Source organism: Mugil cephalus, chromosome 10 (genome assembly GCF_022458985.1).
Source record: "Mugil cephalus isolate CIBA_MC_2020 chromosome 10, CIBA_Mcephalus_1.1, whole genome shotgun sequence".
In the NCBI taxonomy this organism is placed as follows: Eukaryota; Metazoa; Chordata; class Actinopteri; order Mugiliformes; family Mugilidae; genus Mugil; species Mugil cephalus.
In genome coordinates, this window is record NC_061779.1 from 12309100 (window position 1) to 12332848 (window position 23749).

The 23749-nt window shown below is 46.5% G+C and overlaps 1 protein-coding gene across 11 annotated transcripts in view; it reads right to left on the bottom strand.

The window, feature by feature from the left end:
- The window catches only part of frmd4a (FERM domain containing 4A), a 91621-nt gene that overhangs the window by 38117 nt on the left and 29755 nt on the right, over window positions 1–23749 (bottom strand). For 2 of the 11 annotated variants that reach the window (XM_047595411.1, XM_047595422.1), the window contains exon 1: window positions 6764–7699. The exons of 2 other annotated variants lie outside the window; for them this stretch is intronic. In XM_047595411.1, the coding sequence (XP_047451367.1) occupies window positions 6764–6931 (168 nt within the window). In that variant the 5' untranslated portion in view covers window positions 6932–7699. Of the gene's footprint in view, window positions 1–6763; window positions 7702–14613; window positions 15071–21540; window positions 22412–23749 lie in introns of those variants that run through there. 7 more of the 11 variants (XM_047595410.1, XM_047595413.1, XM_047595416.1 and 4 more) reach the window with 6 other exon arrangements.

Below are 23749 nucleotides of genomic sequence, written 5' to 3' on the forward strand. Positions count from 1 at the left end.
GACAGGTACGAGTGATGTCATGTCTTCAGGACTTTTATCTCAATGAAACACAGTCTCAGCGATCATGGGGGTTGATCTGCGAGGATGTGGACTGTGAGTGTGACTCATTCACAGGGGAGGGATCTTTTACCCCTACACCTCCTCTCTTCATCTATAATTTACGCATTGAGAAATCACTGCAGACCCGAGTGACCCTGCGTTCACTGATACTGCTGGCAATGCACGCAGCAGGTATTTGGTTCTGCATTGCTAACAATCCTACCCTTTCCTATATATAAATTCATACAACGTGCGTGTCTGTGTCTCTCTGTGTGTGTGTACTCTCTTTCAGCTTGTAAACCCGTTGAACTCCGCTGATTGATGAATCCTCCTTCTTGACCTCTCTCTGTCTCTCTCGTCTCTCTCGTCTTTCTTTTGTTTTTTTTCAGAAGCAAATAAACAACATGGAAGCGCACTCAATTACACACACTTACACAAACACACCCACGCATACACACAGTTTGTGGCCTAAACTCAAGGGCACTGTGTGCTGCTGAGTGATTGAACTCCAGTGGCCTCTCTCCCCTGTCCTGTGACTGGATAGAATACCAAACACTCTAATCATTTAGCATGCTGAATCTTAAACAGAGCGGTCTGCTAACTCCAGTCTGTGGGGATGCGTGTGTGTGTCTGTTTGTGTGTCACAGTCCCAGTGCATTCTACCAGCCTATTAAACATGTACCCCGAGACCAGAACAGCAGGAGAGAGGCGAGTTTGGGGTAAAAAATGCTCCCAAATCCTCCTTGCTCTTTGGTGATTGTGCCCTTGCCTGTGTATGTGTGTGTGTGTGTGTGTCCTCCACGTCTAAAGGCCCTACTTGTTAATTAAGGAGACAGTCAAATAACAACATCAATCAAAGCCCTAGCTTTACTGTAGCTCAGTGAGCTTCCATCTACTCTTGGGGTTTCAAACCACTTATTTCGTATTTAGCCGAGTGGAAATGGAAAGATCATTGCATTGTCAAGCATACACACACACACACACACACACACATGCACATAAATGTTTGACCAGCCTCGCTGCCCTGTGGTCGCCAGAGTACGATGCAAACAAAAGTTGTCATGACAACTTTCTGGGAGATCTAGCCGTCACCCCACCGCGCACGCTCTGCCAGAAATGTAGGGCACACCGGGGAGGAGGCGTTGTCACACAATGCTAAGACACTGTAAGAGGTGAAGGCACGACCCAGGGGTGTGAATTTCCAAGTTAAAAGACAAGCAGCGAAGCTTTCCCCTTTACAACGTGACTCAATCCATCTGACGACAGTGTCATAATCCCAAGATGATAAAGACAAGGGAATCCTTTGCTCTACAAAGCAACTTCTCCAACTGGCACACCCCCGTCTTACCCACCTCATCTCCCTCAGGCTATACTGGCTATAAAGAGGGTTTATGTGCCTGATCAGTGTAGTTAGAAGTACTATGCTTCAACTGTACAGATGGAGAGGCACTGAATTCACAGGGGGAGAGGGTGAAAAGGGTAAAGCAGACAGGTACTGTAGGGCAGAAAGAGGGAATAAACTGGAAGCAGACACACAGCGGTAACAACAGCAGCAGTTAGATAAGAGGTGACACTGTGCAGGTTGAGACCTTTCTTTCTTTTACTCCAAGATCTAGTTTAATGACAAATATAGGACAAAAAGAGCCCTTCCACAAGCTCTGTCCTCCTTGCTGGGCCTCCACCGTGCTCCACCGTCTGGATTTATCAATCCTTTGGTTCATTTTGACTGTGCTCCATTACTGCACACTTGATTCTTCTGAGCCAGGGTGATGAAAAATGACCCAGCTCATCTGCAGAGAGAGAGAGAGAGAGAGAGAGAGAGAGAGCCCTTGGGCAGTTGTGTGTGGTCTGTGTGTGTTTGTGCGCGAGTGGTGGTGCAATTCCTCCCGTCCAAAGGGAATCCCGTCACAGTAAAGGTATTGAATGTCTTCCATTTGGCCAGCATGCCTCGAGGAAGGCCAGACTCTGAAGGTAGGAGGTGGAAAGCTTTTGCTCAATAAATAAAAACACCAGATCAATCACCCAGTTTCCACAGTTACAGACGAGAACTGGCTTCATTTTTTTTTTTTTTTTTTTTTTTTAGGTAAAGTTGCGGAATTATTTGTCAAAAGCTTGTTCTGTGCGGTGCGACCATTGAAATGCTTGACATGAAAAAAATAATAATACAAACAGAACGTGCATGTGCATGTGTTCATGGGAAAATCCACTTATTCATAAGCTTCACTTTGTGCAAACATGTGTGCGTTACGAGTTGCCCTTTCGTTCAGATAATCAATACAAATATTCTAAATTGTTCGTTCTGACTTTTGGCCCAGGACAAAAATGATAACACATCTCTAAAAGCGAACACACACTTCAAACCTCTGTGAAGTAATCACACATGGACTCGCTGTTAGAGGATGTAATAGCCGTACAAATACAGGATCTGAGAGACCCTGAGAGGGATTTCCTCAGATATTCACCAGATTCCCGTGGTAATCCTGCAGGATTACCATTCTATATCAAGGCCCTAACCTCTGAACTTAAAACACTATAAGCCCTCATATACCCAAAACTAATGCCACAGTTAAACCTCTCACTACACTCTATGGAAGAGGACCACCCCCCAAAAACCCGTATACCATGACCGTTCTGGCCGTTGAGTCGCTGCTCTGGCCACGATTCAGACACACTTAGGAGGATTTGAAGGGATACCAGCCAGATTTATCGAGCAGGGCCGCTTGACCTCGGTCCAATAAAACGCTGACCAGATACCGCAACATGCGCGTTTTATCATGCTTGACAAGTGAGTGCCGTCCAACGCGGCAATTGATAGCTTCGGACGCGAAATATGAAAAACACCATCAGCAAACGGTTAGATCATGCGTATATCTTTGTGTCACCCAAAGATAATAGATTATTTCCCTTGGTCAAAGTCGTAACACCATCCTGTTTTCATTAATTAACATGAATCAGAGCAGTCCTGCGGGATTGGCTGCGTGGTAAGCTTGCAAGGAACTGTGCAAACGTCTGTAATTAATCATGTGACTTGCCAACCTATCAAGCAGTGTGTCATATTCTCCCATTACCAGTGAAATGAGATCCTGGCACAGCTAAGAAGCTTACAGTACATGGTATGCAAATGATAACACCACACATGCCAATGGAGGAGGAGGGCGTGCTTTAAATACTTAAAATGTAACAACAGTGGCGAGAAAATTGTGAAGAATCTCTGCAGTTTTTTTGTTTTTTTTTATGCTTAACAAGCCTTGCCCCTTCTTTCTCTGGCTGTTTTACACACATTTACACTCACACGCTGGGTATTTGATAAACCTGGGAATGGAGCAGAGGAAATGTTTTCCAGACGAACTATGCAAATAAGACCTTATCCCCAGGGAGATACTGTAAACGGCCTCAACCACCAACACATCTACAGACGGTGTTTTTGTGTGTGTGTGTGCCTGCGCTGGGATATCAAACACAAACATGCCTCAAGGTAGTTGCCAACAAATTGGAAAATTACAACAAAATAAACAAAGTACTGGGGGAAAAAAACTAAATAAATAAATAAAAAATATCAGGACAATGCCTGTTCTGGCCTTTTATCCCCTCCCACCAACAGAGCCCTCTCTGCTGGTTCTGGGAAAAGATTTTCTCACATACAGATCCCGACTTTGGCAATGGGAACGAAGATTCCTGCCAGATAGCAATAGTGATGACAAATTCTTCAGTAGGAAGCCACAAGTTCAAATCTCAACCTCTATCCAATAACTACTTGGCTGGACAACAGGGAGAAAAAAGGAATAAGGTTGGAAATTAACAAGGACACACCGATTTGTCATATTGGATATTTGCCTGCCTCCCACAATGTTATTTATTGACATCTGTTTCAGTGGAATATAAGGACAAATGGATGATAAATTGAACGTAAGGGTCGGGGGGACTTCATAAACTGAAGTGAGTACAATTGATTCTTGGGAGTTGCTGGCAACCACAGTGGGCCTTCTTTCAAGATATCCCCTCGCTATAAAATACCCTTAGAGTCCACAGGTAACCAGACCAAAAACAAAAGACGTTAGTGAACAGATGCAAATGAACCGAGACAGAGGAAGGATTGTGTATCTCAGTTATTTTAAAGGTGTGTTTTTGGTTAGCATTGTAAGTGGGAAAGCGATATGATTCATAACATACTGCTTTCGACAGGAAACAGGGCCTTATGGGTTCACTGGGAGCCGAATGGTCTGGGCTTTAATCCTAAATATGACGCGGTGGAATCTACAAGCTAACTCGGTGGAGGGCCATAATGAATATGTATGATGGATGTGACATAATCTGAGGTTTTAAATATGTATACAACTTTTCAGCAGGGCTGCGTTGCTTGGAAACGGCTCGGATCGGAGTTTGTTTGCCGTGTAAGAGAACCAGCTTCCTGTCAGCTACTGTCATTAGTAAGAGTTTTAACAGGAAGACGTCGATCTGGGATGTTTGTCTCTTCTGGAAAGATCTGCAGAAATGCTGAACAAAAATGATAGCTTTAGTCCAGTGGATTGGATTACAGCCATGACTGCAGGTACATGCAGAATTCATTCAAGGGGAAGTCCAGCCACCTGCGTTTGCTATGGTCTTCACTCTTTGCTTCTTCCCCAGGCAGGATATCCTGCCTTTGGGATGGGGTGTGGTGTTAAGGGGGCGGAGGGGGGGAGCCGACATGAGAAATGACAGACAATTACCAGGAGACACCGTCTAACACTCGCACGCCTGCTGGTGCTAACCCTGTTTAAAGGGTCACACCACCAGAGGAGAATGTGTGACTGCAGGCTGTTGAGTCAATATTACTCAGCCTGATGTATGAAGCTGTGAACATACGGCCACGCTCTCTCTCTCATGAGAGAAACAAGCGCACGTCTGTTTGAGCATTTTCGCAAATGCTGCATGCGGCCGGTTAATGCAGCACCGCAGGTCAATCGCAGAGATTTGCACAACATGCAAAGCGACGCGGGCGCAAAGTCATCACCTCGACGAACAACGCGTGTCACACACCGGAGCGCAGTAAAATGTCTGGGCCCGAGTCATGACTGAGAATACTGTGTTGCCGATGATGGATTCCTTTGAGGCTGAGAGTTTAAAAATAGAACAGAGACAGCGAGTTTTCAGAAATGTCATTTAAGTAGGAAAAAGGTTAAAAATAGAAAGTTGGATTGAAAGTGAGGGAGGTCGGAGTGGAAAATGCTTTTGTTTTTTTCACTTTGGGAATAAAGAAGAAGGTGGAAAAGAACTGGAAAAAGTGAGAACAGGTTCATAAAACATAAAGACAGTTGAGAGTTCTCGCTTGCTATCAGTCTTGCTCTTTCGCTGTCTGCCTGTCTCTCTCTGTCCATTATGTGTGTGCCAGTTGTGCGAGGCTGGGTATCTCATTAACAATAATAGAGGAAGTCGGCCAGAAAGGCCGTGCAGTGAGCCAGGGATATCCCCATCCTGCAGACTGACACACTGACACTCCTTCTCTGCCTTTGCAACTCCCTCCACTATTAACTGCTCCACCTAGGACCATACCACTCCATCAGGCCAGGGGGAGATATTGTTCGTACTCATGGTAACACTCCTCCAGAGGATGCTTGGGAACAGGACTGTGGCTCAAAAGTGTTTTATCTTGGCCTCTGCCGAACACGTTGTGTGTGTGTGTGTCTTTAAACAAGGAGGGGGTGTTAAGGATGGGTTTGACTTATTTCAGTTTCCTCTGATTGTGTTGCCCTCCCTCAGGATGCTTAAACTTGAAGTACATGAAAAACACATTTGAAGACAAAAGTTAGAATAACAATCCAGCTCATTCTTCTCTTGAGGCCGAAAAGGGGATACGAGCAAAAAGACAGGAAAACGCACATGCTGTGCATGTTTGTCTTTGCGCGCATGTATGTAATGATATGGTATGAGTTTGTGTTCTGCAGCGAGCCCAGTGAGTCCCTCTCTCTTTTTTCTCTATGAGCCTATTTGTTCTGTCCTGGTGGTGCCAGCTGCATACAGGGCAGGTGAGATGCGTGAGGAATACTAATTGCTCCATGAAAGCCCTGAGTACTAGCCCTGACATGGGGAAGTGAATACTGATCAGCCATTTTGCTGAATCACAGCTACACACGAGGCGCCAAAGACACTTTTGCTTTTAGTAACAATTAAAGGAATGCAAACGAGAGAAATAGAAGCAAACCGGTACATTTTGTGCAGTCAGAAGTTAGCAGGGAGTTAAGGGAGTCAACCTATACAACAGTGCCTTTATTTTGTGTATTGGATGCCCATAGAAACACTTAGCGGCATAGTTACCAGCTCTTTAATACTGAGCAACACAACCTCCTTCACTCTCAACACAGCAACCAAAGAACACCACACACAATGTTAGTAATACAAAACTAAAAAGTGTTCTATGCGGTAGATGAACTTGGCAGGAATGCAGCCACAACCCTTTTCTGTCCTTCAGGCTAAATAAAAAAAAATCAGTCAAGTTTAACCCCGCCCCTGGCCTTGTGCCTAAAGGACATACCTGCCTAGAGTGCATCATCTGTTCCCAGCATGCCTCTCTCCTTCAAACCTTGACACATGCGTCGAATCTGTTCATTACGAATAGTTTTTTATGTGCCAGATGGCCCAGCTTGTAAACAGACAGTATTTAGTTGGAAATGTAATACCTGCGACTTCTAAAAGGCGTCGTGCATATCTCCCCCATGTTTCTGTGTGCATTTGAGATGCAGCCTACCTGGTAAAGTGGCCTTGAGACGCACCTGTGTGCGTGTAATAGATGCAGAGGCCCAGGAAGGTTCCTGGAATGCACCCGAAGCCGCCGGATGGCCGTGGACGTCAGAGTCCACAGCAGACCTTGTCGAATGCATACCGCCTCGTCTAAACCCAACAGCAAAGCCTCCATCACAAACTACTAGCAATGTATGACAAGCTGACAGCTGGAGTTATGTTCAGCAGTTTGAATTAATATCAGCGGGACATCCACAGGAATCAAATTAACAAAAAAAAAAAAAAAAATTACAGGTGAGTCATTGCAGGTGAAATCCTCAGAGGCCCAGATGATTAGCCTTGATTGTCCCCTTGATACCACTTAGCTCCGGCAGATAATAAGTGGGTCATCTCTGGAGCGAAGCCAGACAGAGAGGCAGGGTAACCCTGTGATTGTCTTCTCTCCCACCTCTGTCCCCCTGGGATTCACCGGTCTGATGCCTCCTCAAGGTCAAACCCTGCGAGTCCTTCTGTCCCGGTCCCACACAGCCAGCGGTCCCTGCAGACTCTGTCTCTCATCTTCCTCCTCTCTCCTTCTTTTCTCACTGAGGCAAGGCACCCTCTGTCCGCTGGCCTGAGCGCCACAAACACAAACATTCCCACTAAGGAAATGCAGCCGGTCTCTCGATCTCCCCGACCGGTCGGTTGTTTTTAAAGCGACATGCACTCTCACGCTGCAGCTCACATGGAGAGCAACCAGTGATCTCACTTTCTCTCTCGCTGCCTCATCTTTCAAGCACGGGGGGATGATGTTGCAGGCTGCACACCTCCAACGCACCCCTGCTCAGAGGGGACGCCAACTGTACGTTTGTACGTCTGTACATGCGAAGAGGGCACGCGCTCAAACGCGCAGGACACACAAGAATGCAGGCATACTTATTTATACACAGGGTGAATTGAACTCAGATGCCGACATCTGGTCTTCAAAGACATGGTAAGTTCTAACAGAGATTGAAACCATGTTGTTTTTTGAAATTCTGAGCCAGTTTTCCCAGGCTGGAGTATCCTGAACTGACCTATCTGATAAAACAAAAAAAATAAAAAAATAAACCACGAATGCTCCGCCAGTCTGTTGCTCGTTGCCAAGACACATTATCCTTGCCCAGAATGTGAAAAGAACATAAATGTAATGGGCTCGGTTGTTTATTTGCGATGGAAATACACAATGCACCTCGCCTTGCCTTTGCTTACATGCACCCAATTTGCAACAATGGCCACATGGAGGCAATACAAACTCCATTTACCAGCTGTGCCAAGCTTACACTGACTGTGTGTAAATCCTTGCCAGTACGTTATAAACCTCTGGCTTAAGAGCACTGCCGCAACAATACAGCACAAATAATAGATGTCTGGGGGGGTGTGAAGTTAAGAACAAATCTGAAATCTTTTGGGTCACAAACGATTTTTTTTAAGGTCAGTCATAACATTTAAAAAGAAAAAAAAAGTTTATTGGTTTCTATATATTTTACGTAGCTAAATGCCCGTATTTTTCCAATTTCTTCTCAGTGTTTCCTAAGAGAGATTTAATCAATAGAGAATTCAATAACTCTGTACTGTACAGTATTTCTTTGCCTTTCTATCAAACCCAATCGGACTTTGCGTGTAGATTGAATGGCCCTTCGTAGCCCCCTTTGATTCATGGTGAGGGTTTATTGACATGAGGGGTCGCTCCTATAGCGCTGAGCTGGCGCTTGTGTGGGTCCGTGTGCATAGAAATTATTTTATGATGCTCTCATTCCGTTCATTTGACGCTGAAAGTAAAGCTACGGCCATATTTAATTATTATTAATTTTTTCGATTTTCCCCTATTAGAGAATGCGTCTTTCTCTGTCACTCGCAGAAACATCAAATCCCCAATGATGAAATCCATCGTTTTAAATTTGCTTAACTCCAGAAAACCAGATGCTCTGAGACCCCCTCGTTTCGCGCCGCCGGTTTCTCAGGGCCTCGTCATGTGCTCTCGCTGGCGTCTTGAGAAACCCATGAGGAATGCGCGGTATTCCTCCAGTGCGAATTTTCCGAAATGAATCCGGGGGTCGGCCGACGACGCACACCTCTCAGCCACTGTAATTTATGAGGGAGGGGTGTAAATATTTGTTGTGGTAAGGGAGGGGGTTAGGCATGACGGCGCTCTGTTCCCATGATTCCATGTGTTTGCAATGTCCCGCCGAATCCTGGGAAAGGTCAAAGAAGCACGCTGATGTAAACAGACATGACCGGAGTGTCGGCTGGCCGGCTATTACCATAGAAATAAGACGGAGGGTGGAAGACGCTATTTGGGGGTTCCACGTCCTATGTGTTTCTCCCACATGTTGCTGTGACATAGAAAAATCAAGAGTGAACTCTTTCACCTCCTTTAGCCTGTACTTTCTTCCATCCATCTCTCATCTCTCCCTCACATCTCTATCTTTCAATCTCCGTCCTGCTCTCTGATCCGCATTCAGGCGTGTTATGCTAGAGTGCTGGCAAGTCAGATAGAGAGAGCGGCGGAGGGAAATGGGTCACCTACGCTATAAATTCACAAGAACGTTCTCAGCTGAGGCTCAGCTGAGGCTCTCCGGGCCCACAAATTCCCTAAAACAAGAGTATGCGTACAAGAGAGGAGGAAGTGCGAGGGCACTAGTCAGGGCATGATAACAACAAGCCTTAAGCCTTATGCTGGTTTCGTTTTCTTAGAGGTTTGCATTCGTCGCACACAAGGGCGGACGTACCCACCGACACCACAAATTATTAGTGACAAATGCGTATAGACCCGCTCTTAAATTCAATTCCGATCAGTCTGCTTTAAAGTGATTGTATTAGAGGTGCGAGCGGGAAAATCAATAACACAACGCAATGTGGCTCGAGAGAGGGATGAGAGCAGCGTGTGCGTGAGAATGTGAGATTCACGTCCTCCGCTCATACGAATGCTTGAGGTGGTTTAAATACAAACACTATTGCCCACTCATGCGTCTTTAAAAGTTCGGATATTGTGCAAGTATCTGGACTTGTTAAGCGGAGGAGTTGACCCAGTTCATGTGTTGTGTGCTCCAATATACTACACACGCATGCACATAGGGGCGTTCACTCAAGAAAGCACGCACAAGGACACACACACACACATGCACACTCCCTCGTTTCCTCTCTCAAGCTAATCATTCCCTCCACTTCGCCTGGCAGATAAATATTAATGAGGATTACAATGTTACTGCAGTACACCCACGGGAAAACAAGAGACCGCATCTCCCCGTCTCTCTTCCCCTAACCCTTTCCCGCTCTGTCTTACTTTGTCACTTCTGCGCACCCACGCACCCATACCCCAACGAGCACCATCATCCTCAAGAAAGCCTTTGCCACTCAGGAAAACACAAAAAAAAACAAAAAAACATCTTTCTTTTTCTCCCTAACTCTCTTTTCTATCCCTCTCATTCCGTCACTGCAGGAGCCACACACTGACTCTTGCAGCACACGCACAAACTATGAATACACCCCTTCATAGGGGTGAGTCACAGACAGTGCCTCCGTTCTCACTGAGACGTGTTATCTCTCTCTAACAAAGGGCACAGATTGTGCTTGGGATATTTAAGGAACATTTCGGGGGTCTCCACTTCCTGTTTTTGAGGGAAGATGGAATTTAATAGACATCTTCCCATCAACCCACACTCCTCTTCTTTTTTTTTTTTTTTTTTTTAGTCTCTGCTGTGTCTTTCTTGAGACAGAACAGAGGAGCGGGGGTAATGAAGAAATCATTCTGAGCTCTGCACGAAGGCGGCAGAGGATGGGAACGCACCAACCCCGAGACATCCACATCCATCCGTCCGCAGGGCGTGTTTTGGCACAGGACAGAAGCGCCCGCTCTCTCGCCATAGCTACCCCGCTAGTGGACTGTCTCCATAGAGAAAACACATTATCAGCAGCTCACTGCCTTCAGCCATCACTCACAGTCAATAGGCGATCATCTCCTCATTGTTTGATCGTGCACCGTACAGATTTCCTTTGAACTTTGTGCGCAGCTGTGCCGTGTGTCTATGGGTCTGCGGGTTGATTTTGGACAAGGAATAAAAGGGAAGGGAAAAACATCATGGCACAGAGTGATGAAAGAGGATGGAGGAGACGGAGGGAGTCACCCGCGTGCCCCTCCTTTCCTCGCTTGCTCAATAACATTCTTCGTTTCTGAGCCGCCTTGGGGAGAAAAGGGGGGTCCCCTTTCATGCCGAACAGGGTGTGGTGCGAAAGGGGCCTTAAGGAGCCTTTAGCTCTGGTTATTCCCACCTCTTTCTCCCTATTCCCCCTATTTTCCCCGTCTCTCTGTATCCCTAATTGGGCAGACTGACCACAGCTTTCTCACCTACAGTCCTGGGGGCATGTTGAGATGCGGGGGAATCGATACTGCTGAAAGGCAAAGAAGAACTCGGGAGGCAAATCCTCAACGGCTCAAACAGGCGTTTGCTAACGGAGGGGCGATGCATTAAACTTCTTTCGGATGTTTTTCGGCGTCGACTTTGCGGCTGCTTCAACGAGTTCTGACTCTAATGTCGAGACAATTAGATCAGCCTGACGAGAATCAGGCAGAGCGTCAACCTGACCCGCAGAATGCCGGAGTCCAGCGCTGACCTTCTCCGGGATTGGTCCAGGCGAGATGTTTAAAAGTAACAAGGATTGATTAGTATTCCTGCCTCATCACTTGCCCGGCTGCTTCTAGCTTTCAGCCCCGTAGTGGTAAATTGCAGTCGCGCCATTGTCTCCTTGCATCCCTATTCCGCTCGTGAATGTGTGTTTTAGGCGCATCTGTGTGAACTTCTCTGACAGTGATCCACCCCCCTCCCAACTTCATGCCCTCGCTCCCCTGCGGTGCCCCTGACAACAACATGTTTCCTTGGAGAGTGATTCATCCTCCTAAAATTTATTTATTTATTTTTTCTCTGTCTGACTCCCACGAATGCCAAAACACACACACACACACACACGCATGCATGCACGCCAATCTTTCTGGCATCCTGTCATCCCTTTATTTGTTAGTTAGTTTTTTTGTTCTTAATTTCATAGAAAAGAGCTCAGCAGCTTAGCATGATAGCAACAAAAACAGAGGATAATCCTAATTCAGTCTGCTCACAGAGGTAATCTAAGCAGAAAACATCCCTTCAAAGAAGCTGTCAACACCAACTGTGTATTTTGTTGTCGTCGTATTGTGCTGTAAACACCTGATGTTTTGAGAGGACTCTCTGTAAGGCCTCCCGTCCCATTCTGTCCGTGCACCTTTCGCGTGCAGACAGTATTTTTAGCCAACAATGAGGAGACGTGAGTAATCTATTGTTCTACGCTTAACGAACATTTGTCATAGCTGCTGACTGTAGACAAACACGGCCATGTTCTTTCTGCAGATATCACTCAATTAACGGGGACAGAAACCCACATCCATCAGAAACTCCCGGCGCAGACGCGCGTCGATTCATCTGCATTAAGTAAGCGTCAGGGCTCAGACGAAAAGATGGGTTTTCACTGCGCGTTCTGGAAGGTGAAAAGCAATCAGGACGATCCCATTTATAAAAAAAAAAAAATGTGCCCTTCAAACCAGCTACTGAATGCTAATCATTTTGAGGTAAGTGCTTAGCCGTTGGGGATGCACACCCAGTAACCTCTGCATGCTCACAAGAAAATCCTGAAGGATGTGAAAAACTTCTTCCAAGTTTTGACTGGATGTAAGTTTCGAGCAATACCTTTCAAGGCCTCTCAGTCAGTGGCTTATAGGTTCGATATATATATATATTTTTTTTGTCTTTTTTTTAATGCTGTTACCTCTCCTCACACCTGATGTCGTTGCGTGAGGCTGAGATTGAATGTGAGCGCAATGAGTTATCCAACATGACAAGTCAGAGCAGGATGAAGCTGCAGCTGTGTGTAGAAGTGAAAGTATTTCACATTCTCAATGACGGGAAGAAAGTCCTAACCCCTCAGACAGTCAACATTTACAGAGCCCCTCGTGTAGAAACCTGTAAATCACTGAGCTTTGTTCGCCTGCCACCAGAGAAGAAGAAACAAGTCGAACTGATCATTTACAATTTATTTTTTTTTGTCCATTCCTCTTCTGCCGGCGCGGTGTCATACGAAACTATTTCGGCAATCTGACGCATTCACTACCGCAGAAAGCGAACCGCTGTACATCTGTCTAGTCGTTCTTCCAGTGCAGCAGCAGCAGTAAATAATGGCAGTGAGTTTATGTAAATCACAATAAGTCATCCTCCTTCAGTCTGCCTGCACACAGCTGGTTGCAAGAAAAATGGGAGGCAGAGAAAGAGAGTGCAATCAGGAGAGCGCAAGAGAGGGAGACTTTCTTTTTCGTGTGTGAAAATCTGCATTCCTCCATTAATTAAGGTGATTTGACTGTGTGTGTGCATGTGCCTGTGGGTTCTGGTGACTCCAGCCAATCAGCCGGGAGCAATTACCTCTCTCAAAGGGACACTGAACACTCTCCAATCAAGGACTATTATGACAGCCGGCCCGATTCAGGCAAATCACGGATTATCCGTTTGTTGAATTAATAACCTCCGCTCTTCTAATGGTGAGACCGCAGAGCGTCGGAAGAAAATAAAACATACATGCTATGACACTTCTCTTCCCAAATTGACTATAAAAGTTTTCCTGTGCTATGGAGTCGGGTTGTGTTTTATGTATCTCTGGTGAGTGGGGGTTATGCGCGTAAATCTGGTCTTATTAAAATGAAGGCCGTTTTCATCCAATAAGGACTCACAGCCTGTAATTTACGATAGCATGTATACAGTATGTGTGTGCTGTGTCCTCTGTGTACACGTTCAATCACAACGAGAACTACAAAGAGGCCGCGGATGCGTGCAAAAGAGCTCCTGGCAAGCAGAAGTCCCAGTCACTCACAGAGACGCGTTAATGGAGCTGCAGTTATGAATGGGATTTCAGTTCATCAGGATCCTACGAGCACCTTGCAAGTTTGCTTTATTTTGGAGGAGCTTAGCGCCTGGATCGCTCGTCGCCTCAAAACACCCTAATGCCAGTGTATTAGCAGCATAAAAGAGCGCCGACATGCTCCGAGGAATGAGTTCAATGGGGAAACACGCGCGCACAGACACTCTCACAGTCTCAAGCAGTTTCTTTTTAACACACGCGGCTTTCTAGCTCCGCATACAACTTTTGTGAGAAGCAAAAGATATGAATCATCTGGCAGGTTTCGGCCTGTCTCCACAAATGACACAAGGGTTGCTCTCTGCAATGCACATTCCAAATCTGAACTGGGACCCATTATCTTCAGCCGTCAGTCCACACCCACCAGATACACAAACACATAAACACTTGCGGCTTCTGACACCCGGCAGACAAACTGACTTACTATATTAAAAAGTCAGCCTGAGTATTTAAATTGTGCTGAAATTGAGCCTTGTGTGTGGCTTTGGTTGATAAAAGGAATCTAACTGCCATGTCAAGTCTCAAGTTTAATTGCGCCGACAAGTGACAAGCAAACAAGCAGCACTCAAAGTCGGCTCCACCACAGTGAGACTTTCCTGTAACCTTGAAACGGCAGTGGAATACATTAGCAGTGACAGAGACAGACTGTGGAGATTGACGGACTCGGGCTGACAGGGAAGAAAATACAGAGAAGTATTGTCCACTGTAGAGATTAAAAGCTTTTGCTCTTGACTTGCCTTCCACCAACTCAAATCTAATGCGGTTCCCTGGATTAGCCAAGAAACCTTTCTAAATCCCACTGACACACAGGGCGTCAAGAGAAAACGCGGTCACACACATGCTCAGAGGCAAAAGAAGGGGGGGGGGGGAGTGAAGGAGAGGATCTGTGGGAAGCCTGTGCCTTACCCTCTCTCCACTGTTCCTCCGCAGAGTCCCCACCGGCAGCTTAAGCATCAGCCGGCGGGTCCTCCCGGGCGTCACTGCTCCCTGGACCACCATGGTACGCTCCAGGGTGTGCGTGCCCGTGGGTGTGTGAGCATTTGTGTGAGCGCGTGAAGTGGGCGTCCTCGCCGTCCCGTCCAGCCTGACAGCTCCGGTCCACGCGGGCTCGCGCGTGGGTGAGTACGAGGGAAGGAAGGGTGCGATGTGGCAGCTCCACACCAGGTCCTATGTGCCTCTCTCTGCTTCTGTTTCCCCCTGCGTTAGAACACAGCCCATTCTGCTCCGCTCAGCCACGCTCCCACTCTGCCGCTCCTGAGGTGAATGAGTGTGTGTGAGAGCGTACGGGAGGGGAGAGAGGGAGTGCGCTTTGTCTCTCCTCTCTCGTCTCCGGCTCCGGCAGCTTCCCCTCCCTTTCCCCTCACGCTCGCTTCCTTCAGTTGGGGGCTTAACCAGGTCACTGGATTAATGTGACGTTGCAGCTCTTATTAGCATACGCACCAGTGTCACGTGATCCAGTAATAATTGTATGTGAGCACATGTACCCCCACCAACCTCTCTCTCACACACATATATACCCAGCCCTTTCAGGGGATCACGTGGGGAACCTCAAAAGGAATATTGGATGTTTTGCCATCTGGTTGGGAGATTATCTTTGAAATCCCACTTCCAGCTTTCTCTACCAGTGTCTGGACACAAAGAAGGGAAATGCACGCACTTTCGTGCATGGATCCTCGCAGTCAAGCGTGCACATTGCTCATGCATGCAGATATTGCTAACATGATCACTTGGTTCATTGTTAATTACGGTAAAAGTGTAGAAATTGGCCTGATTTATTTATTTTTTCTTCCTTTTGCACAAACCGGAGACAGTAGTCGACCGTTGTGGAGAAGCAAGGCGTCGTGGAGACACATTATCGTGTTAACTGCAGCCACAAGAGGTGCAGCCCCATTCGGCTGAGTCAGTCCTACGCATCCACCGAGGTGGTCTTTACATCTCCATTAAAGCTATTGGCTCCATGAGTTACAGCCGCACCCAGTGACTTACTGTCATATTCCTGTCATCACTCACCGCGGAGCCCTGTCTGCTTCTGCACGTCGATGCTCGACTGTCGACTGATTAACTAAAGTGAATCGACACAAACATGGAAAGCTGTCGCACACACGTGTGTGCACACCGGACGGTAGAGATGCAGCTTCCGCCGCTGACCAGTAGCACCAGATTATAAGATGTAATACTTTACTTCATTTTCGTAGTCGTGATGTGATTTGCGAGATATAAAATCTGATTAAAGCCACCGGTGAAAATGAGAAACCAACAATCCCGCATGTAATTTCTTGCGGAGAGGAAGCCCGATGTTCAGTGACATGATACTATACACTATCCTGCATACACGCACGAATACAGCGTTAAAGCTGGGCGACAGGCATACAGGAGGAAATCGTCTGCGGTGGTAATCCCCAGTAAGCGTTATTTATTCAATACCCTGGCCCGCATCAGTGTGTGAGTGAGTGTGGCCTACATGAGAAATATCAGAGGGCTATTTATAAACTTAGTGTGCAGACATGCAGCTTCTACAGATGGCATGCTTGAGGAATTGAAAAAGAGATCCGTTTTCTCTACAATGCGATGGCTGCTGCTGTGTGGCGCATGTGCTTGATGTTAATTCAGACAGAGATTAACTGCCAATGCTGATTCGGTAGACGAACCCTCGCTGCTTTCACGGGTCTCCCGTATGACACCTTGACGGGGAGATGACAATACACTCCTCTAATTGAACAGTTTAAGCGCGCCGTGCGCGCTTTTGTTCCCCCTCTTTCACCACATTTGAAAACGCATTAGATTCTGCCGCTTCAGCTCCGCCGAGGTGATAAGCCCTCGTCTTGACAGGGGGAGAAATGAATAAATAAACCAAAAACAACGTGTTACTATTCTTGATTGCCTCGGGCTTCGTGCACAATGACCCATTTCAGTCTGCGAGCGAGCAGAGACGAAGGCGAACTGCATCTGTGCTTGAAATACACATCTGTGTAAATACCGGGAAATAAAAATACAAAAATGAAATCAAAAAAAAAAAAAAAAAAAGATGGGAGATTCTGACACGATGGTAGCAAGTGTCCTCAGAATGAACTAGCGGCTATTAATACATTTCTGTAAAAAAAAAGTAAACCTGCGCATGAGGGAAGCAAAGCGGAGGAGTTTTAATATTCCGCTGTGTTTGAGTGTGTCTGCTTTATCTGTGTTTGGAGTGGTAATAACAAAAAGCAGTGGTTCTAGATTGTAGAATCCCGGCGTTATGTATTAATTTACCCTGATAACCCAGCCAGTCTCTGCCTACGGCCGTCTGACTCATCCCTATCGTCCCGCTCCTCTCTCTCTCTCTCTCTGTGTATGTCTTTGTGTGTGGGAGCGCGTGTTTATGGAAATGGCCTGTAGTTGGACTCTCTCCTCATCCCAGGCCGGCAGAGAGGGGGCTGAATGTTTATGCTCCGAGACTCCGCAAATTAAAAAGAGTTGAGTTACACCAACATCGCAGGGAAAACAGATAAACGGCTTTGTAGCTAAACAGAGCCACCCAGATAGCAGCCCTTTTCTCCACTTCCTATGCTGGTGTTGTCTTTCTCTGTGTCTCTCTCGAGAGCGAGATGAGCAGAAAGCGCGTCCTCCCACCCTTCATCAGGCCAGAACCAATCATAATGACTTCTCCACAGGGGCGCATCCACTTCAATTATCATCCCCTCAGCAGCGTCTGTGTAAGGAGGCCTGGGAAACACTTTTACGTGCATGGTAAAAGGTATAACAGAAAGCCTGTGAGATTGAGATTTTTTTTTTTGTTTTTTTTTTTTTGTCAGGAAACAAGGACATTGTGAAAACTGGGACATGTTTGTATTTGGGAAAGAGATTTGGTGGGACACTAGCACAGGTTGTCCTGGTCAAATTGTGCCGCTCGGCTCACATCTGCTCGACCTGCTTCGAGGCTACAGTGTGTGCGTGTATGTGTGTGTGTGCATACTGTATATGTGTGTAGCTCGGTGTGATTAACATTTTAGACATCGGCATCAATGGAATGCAGTCAGACTGAATGTTTATAACCTTGACAAGGCAGCTATTACCTTGCAAAAGATATGAGCGCACTCCACAACCAGACTTATACACTACTACAAGTCATTTACGCCTTAATGGAATTAGAGTATATCATTCAAACGGGCCAATCAGCCGTCTATTATGAGACTTGAATGGGGAGCTGGATATGCAATTTGCCCTGGCGAATAGCATTGAAACCTTCTGAATTATTCACCTTCAGGTCTAGTGGAAAGCGTCTGTGTGCGCTGGGCCAGCCGACATCAGAATTCGGGAAGAATTCAGGATGAATGATGGTGGCTTGAGAGTTTAAAGATGTGCACGCATAAACTGGATCAGATGTATGATAATTGTCTTTTCTAGTTATTCCGGGGGCGGTTCTGCAGCAAGAAAATATTAACGAGATAGACTGCTAAAGTTGTCTCTTGTTATTCAAATTTCCCTCATCCTTTGGAGGTTAGGAGGTACTTGCATGCAATCCCAAAATAAAAACAATACATGGCTTCTGCTATGGTCCAACTATGATTTGGTTTATCTCTCTGAGTTCAGCTGTTGTCCAAAAGTAATTAAAGAACACAAGTGAGCCATTGCTGTCCTGGGGAACATGTTTTCGTCTTTTCATTTTAAGTCTCCCCCCTCAATCCACAGCGGCCCCTATCAAATGCACTATTTACGACTTGATTTCTTTGATCTGCTTTTACATTTTTACATCCTCGGCAGTAAGAAATGAGCTCGGGGCTGACTCAGACTTGTAAAATACAAAAAAAAAAAAAAAAGACGGACCGGCATGTTCCGTTTTTGGCGTTTTCTAGGGATTTGTTGACAGTAATAGAAACATTCAATGCACCAGACTCAGAACAATCATTACACAAGCCGCACTGCAAAGCGCGAGGGAAACGCTGTGAAAATTTCTGCCGTGACGCTGCGACTCCAGCCGCACACCGATCAATACCCAGATCCGATTAAATCAGGCTGGATGACAAACGTTTGGTGGCGAGAGGGGGAGGAGGAAGCGAGAGACGAGGGGGAGATGGAAAGAGGGAAAAGGTCGGATTGCTATAATTGAACAAGTTTGTCACTGGGCAGAGGACACGTCCGTTACATAACGAAACAGCCACACATAAGACAGTAGCCATTCTTGGATCCGATCGAAAGAGAATACACATGCCGTATAGTACATTTCAGACCGTGGAGAAGAAGCTGTTAGTATCAGCGCTCACAGTGTTTGCGCTTCTGGCAGAGCGAACGCTCTCAGAGACCCTTTGTGGCAGACTGGCTCTCCCAAAGACATAAACTAGCGCTTTGTGGCTGCGGGAAAGAGAGGAGACAGTGCTGAAAAGAGCAAAGCGGAGCAGTGCAGTACAGCTGTGATGGAAACAATCCCATCCAGCCGAGGTCTTTCTCTGCCAGAGGAGACCACGGGGATGGGGGGGAAGCAAAGGATGGAGGATGAGGAGCGGGTGTTTTCAGCTGTGCCTTCAGGCCCGCATCGCAGAAGGAAGGGATGTTGGTGGGTGGGGGTGGGGGGGAGGTGGCAGATGATTGGGAGGTGGAGACGTTTGCGGGGGTGCACGAGGAGGAGATTCAATTAAACTACACAAGGGCTGAATGCATTTTTAATCACGCCGCTGCATTTCCCGATCTGACTGCCAGCCCTTTGTACGAGGCGTCCTCCGAAAGAGGAGCTGCCATCTCTCTCTCCCCTTTCCCTTCCCCGCGTCCTCCCATCACAGCTCACTCACGGCGCAGCAGGCCAGACGCACAGCGGCTTTGGCAGGAGCTGATATGACACCGCCCACCGACATTTTATGGGGATAGAAAAATAAATAAACAAAATCAGCGGGTCACATTTTATTCATGTCAACCCCAGTGGTAGGGTTTCTAAAAATGTGATCTCTAGACTGCTGATCCTTAAGCTGGTAGATGTGACTTCGAAACCACATTGCGCAGACCGCTGCCTCAAACCTGCGATAGTAATCTCGAACACTGACGACTTAAAAGTGTTGACCCCGAACATCTACAGCCAGAGTTTGCTCTGACCGATAAAGTCAACTGAACGCTGACCTCCTTTTCTTGTAGCGAAAGAGGCTGTAAGAGAAGTTCACGGCCCGGGATCCTCTCCGCTTTCATGAATCATTCATATGTGCTGCTCTGCTAATGAAAATAGCCGTGCACCCCCCCGAATATAGCTCCTCTAAGCCACGGAGCAGCACAGATAGGACTCAGGAGGTCCCTCTCCACTGGAGGATGAAGAACCGCTGCCATTTTCCTAATGATCCTTAATATTCTTCTAACGACCTTGGTTTCTTGGCTTAGCGTCTTAAGTCACCCATACAAACACTTAACGCTGATAATGCTAGTTCATACACTAAAAAATTGCTAAAAAATGTCAATGATACAAGATGCCTTCTACTATTACCACTGTCTACTACTGCACGTTATTGTTTCTGCATTTTTTAAAAAAAATAATTATTTGACAGTTTGTTGAAACAGGCCTCTTCTTTGCCCATGTTTGCATGTTGTGTGTGGGCGTGTCTGTGTGCACACATTGCCATATGCCATTTCGTAGAGCAACCAGACCGGAAAGGGCAATTTGAATATTTCTCATTTAAGTATGCAAAGTGACCCGATATCTCTCTGTTTTCCAGCCTCTTCCAGCAATCAGAGGAATAAATAAATAAATAAATAAATAAATAAATAAGCACTCTAATTAGAATGCCGAGAGGAAACGTGGAGGAAGGAAAGCACTTCCCTTGCCTTCCTTTCCCACATGCAATGCATGAATAATCCAGATCCTGTTGTGGCCATAATCTTTATTGCCTGTGATAAATCATTTATTGGATAAACGAAAAATGGCCAAATTTCGAAAATAGGCTGATGGATCCAGGCATCAAATCTCTGAATATATCAGTGACAATGACGCCCCGCAGCAGTGGATGGATGGAGGGCTGATGGCGTTCACTGGAAGTGCAGCGCATCTCAGCAAAGGACAGATTACAGTTTCCTCTGACAGATGTCTGTGCCTGTAAACAATGTTAAAGGGAAACAGCGGCTTAACGACCAAACTCATTACAGCAGCCGACGGATCAAAGCGACCAGGGATCCTCATGTCACATTTACAAAGCGTGCGCGTCTGCGTAGAGGTATAACGCGTACGAGCGCACGCGGATCGGCGCAGAGCACTCCTTCATTCCCACAGCCCGAATGCTTTCGGGAAACCACAGGGGCCTGGTAATCTACCGCTAACCAAGCGTCGCGGGCAGTAGAAACATGACTGTCACATCCGTCAAACTTTCCGTCTCGTTCTCATTCCTCTTTCATCCCTCATTCCCTCATTCTCAGTCCCCACTTCCTTTACTTAGAGATTCCGTTCATTTCTAATCAGGAGATTTATAGATATCCTCGGATAAATCTGAAGGCTGCAGACCACAGAAAGCAGAAGTAAGCTCAGCGGTAGTTTGTTGGATAAAAAGTACTCACATGCTGTGTTAACATTCCCAGAGTTTTAACTTACTAGCCAACCCCCGTGTTGAGATAAATATTAAGCCATGCTATCCAGGTTAGATTAGATAAAACTCTTCTCTAAATCTGTCTTTATGCACAGAAATTCAGGCTTTATCTGTATGGGGCGGTTGGGGGGGGTTTCCGTGCCAATTAATGAGAGCGCATCTGGAAAGAACATATGTTGGCCTCTGGTTTCTAACTGTAATTATGCAGCACGGAGGTCGCCCATACGAAACGCAGAGGGAAGAGGGAGAAAGTTGCGTCAAAAGATTAAATCAAATTGAACAGAAGAAAAGTGGGAAAACTTACAAAAACATCCATAAGCATGTGCTCCAGGGTCACCTCCAAATCCTCGAGTCGAGCCGCGAGAGTCATCGTTCAGCTGGAGTTTTTTTTTTTCTTTTTTCTACAAAACTCCTCAGAAAAATCCAAACATTAGATTAACTTCTCCTGTCGTTCGCTATGTGTAATCACGGGATTCTGGCAATGAATTAAAGGACGTGATTAAGCTATGTCAGCGGTACAACATTCCAGTCCTCAGATGAATTGAGAGCCATGGCATCTTCTAACAGTCCAGCTTAATTGATCTGCGCTCTTATTTCATTCTCCATCCAGAGCGGCTTCCCTAATCACCAGCTGTAATCCAAATCTGATAAACAAAGCACTTCTACGTCCAAAAACAACCCGGGTTTCGATCAGTGCTCCAAAGCTTCTCCAAAAAAGAGGTGGGGGTCCTGTCAGAGGGATTCAACCTGAGACTTCTTCCGAAGGTTTCCGAGTCTTCAGCCTCTTCTTCAGATCTGAGTTATGGTCCATGAGTGAGATGAAGAACTCCCTGGCAGAGGGAGGGCAGAGGGTGGGTCTCACTATTCCTGTTAGGATGCAGAGAGGAGGACAGGCAGAGGTTTGATGGGGACAAAGTCAGCGAAGCAACTACTTTGTGATAAAGTCATGTGTCTACTTCTTCTTTTTTTCTTTTTTTGAGTTGTTTGAGTTGCTCATTCTCTCTCCCCTTGTCCTTCCCTGAGCCTTTTCAGGTCTCTGTCCACAGTGGACGTCTTTGTGCGGAGGGAGAGCCCCGGGCAGCTGATGCACAATTCTGGGTGCTCTTGGCTGGGGTCATCCTCTCTCGCACTGGGCCTCTCATCAATGGGCCTTTGTGGCAGCCTCATTAAGACTTGGCCCATGGATGCTGAGGCTGCCATAGACACACATGGAGGGAGAGGGGGGAACAACGGCGATATGGCTCGGATCTATGACTGGAAGCTTATGTAACATTCGTAGGGAGGGGCGGGGGGGCTGTAGAAGAAAGGGCATGTGGGGTAGAGGGATGATGGGGAAAAAGGGGGGGTGGGAGGGATGGGAAGGGTGCGTGGCAGGGTGACTCAATGAGAGGGGAAGGAATGCAGAAGAGAAGCAGGATGTTGGTGGGACGTCCGTGGAGATTGGTTGTTTTTGTTTTTCTGGCAAGTGCCGGTGGAATGTACCCCCCATCCTCTCTCGGTTAACAAGACGCACAAAGGCACTGAAAGACTGGGTCAGTTAAGCTGGACTGTAGCAGCCAACAGGATGTGACCTCATACAGTAACAAAGTGTAAGGAGCGAGACCACATTCCACACAAGAAAGTGGCGTTATTCAGGTTACACGTGGAAATCAATGAATGACTTCACACCGTAGCTATGTGTTTTTTTGTTGTGTACCACCGTTAGCTATGTATACCGATCAGCCATAACATTAAAACCACTGGCAGAAGAAGTAGAAGCCATCCCCAGCAGGATGCAACCTGACACACACACACAAAAACGGTTTAGGAACAACTAAAATAAAAAAACTTGAAAAACAACTCACTAGATCCTAAACTGATCAAGTGTCTGTGGGATGCACTGGAACAAACCTGATCCACAAAGGACCCTGTTAATCAGGTTTTTACACAATAAGTATATTGTTGCATTAGAAGCTGTTTTGTTATTTTCTTGTGTGCATGAGTTGTCACACAGTTGACACTTAGCTTTGATTATACGTTTATTGTTTATGCCATGCACACACGCATCCAAGAAATATTTTCTCTGCGGCAGTGGAGTGAGCACACTTGGTGCAGCCATACAAGGCACCCAGGGAAATTTAGGGGCTGGGCACTTTGCTCAAGGCCACTTCAGCAATGGGTGTACAGGGGTTTCATACCAGTGATCCTTCAGTCTGAAGTCCACTTCTCCCCTATTAAAGGACCGCCTGCGGAAAACCGTTGCAGTAATAATATGCAGTAATCACATTAATCATGCAAAACACAGTGATTGATGGATGTAGGCCGAGAGTGGCGAAATGTAACGTTTTTTTGGTTTTCTTTTACAAAGAGATATGTCCCTCAAATTCTCCATCCCGTCCTCGCACTTAAAGTGCCAGCGGCCTCTGCCCTCTGATCTCTCCTGGGAGCAAGGTCGACAAGAACAGACACTCATCAGTCCTCCCATCAGCCCTGCAGTCCGAAAGCACCGGGTTGTGACACCACCGTGATGTCAT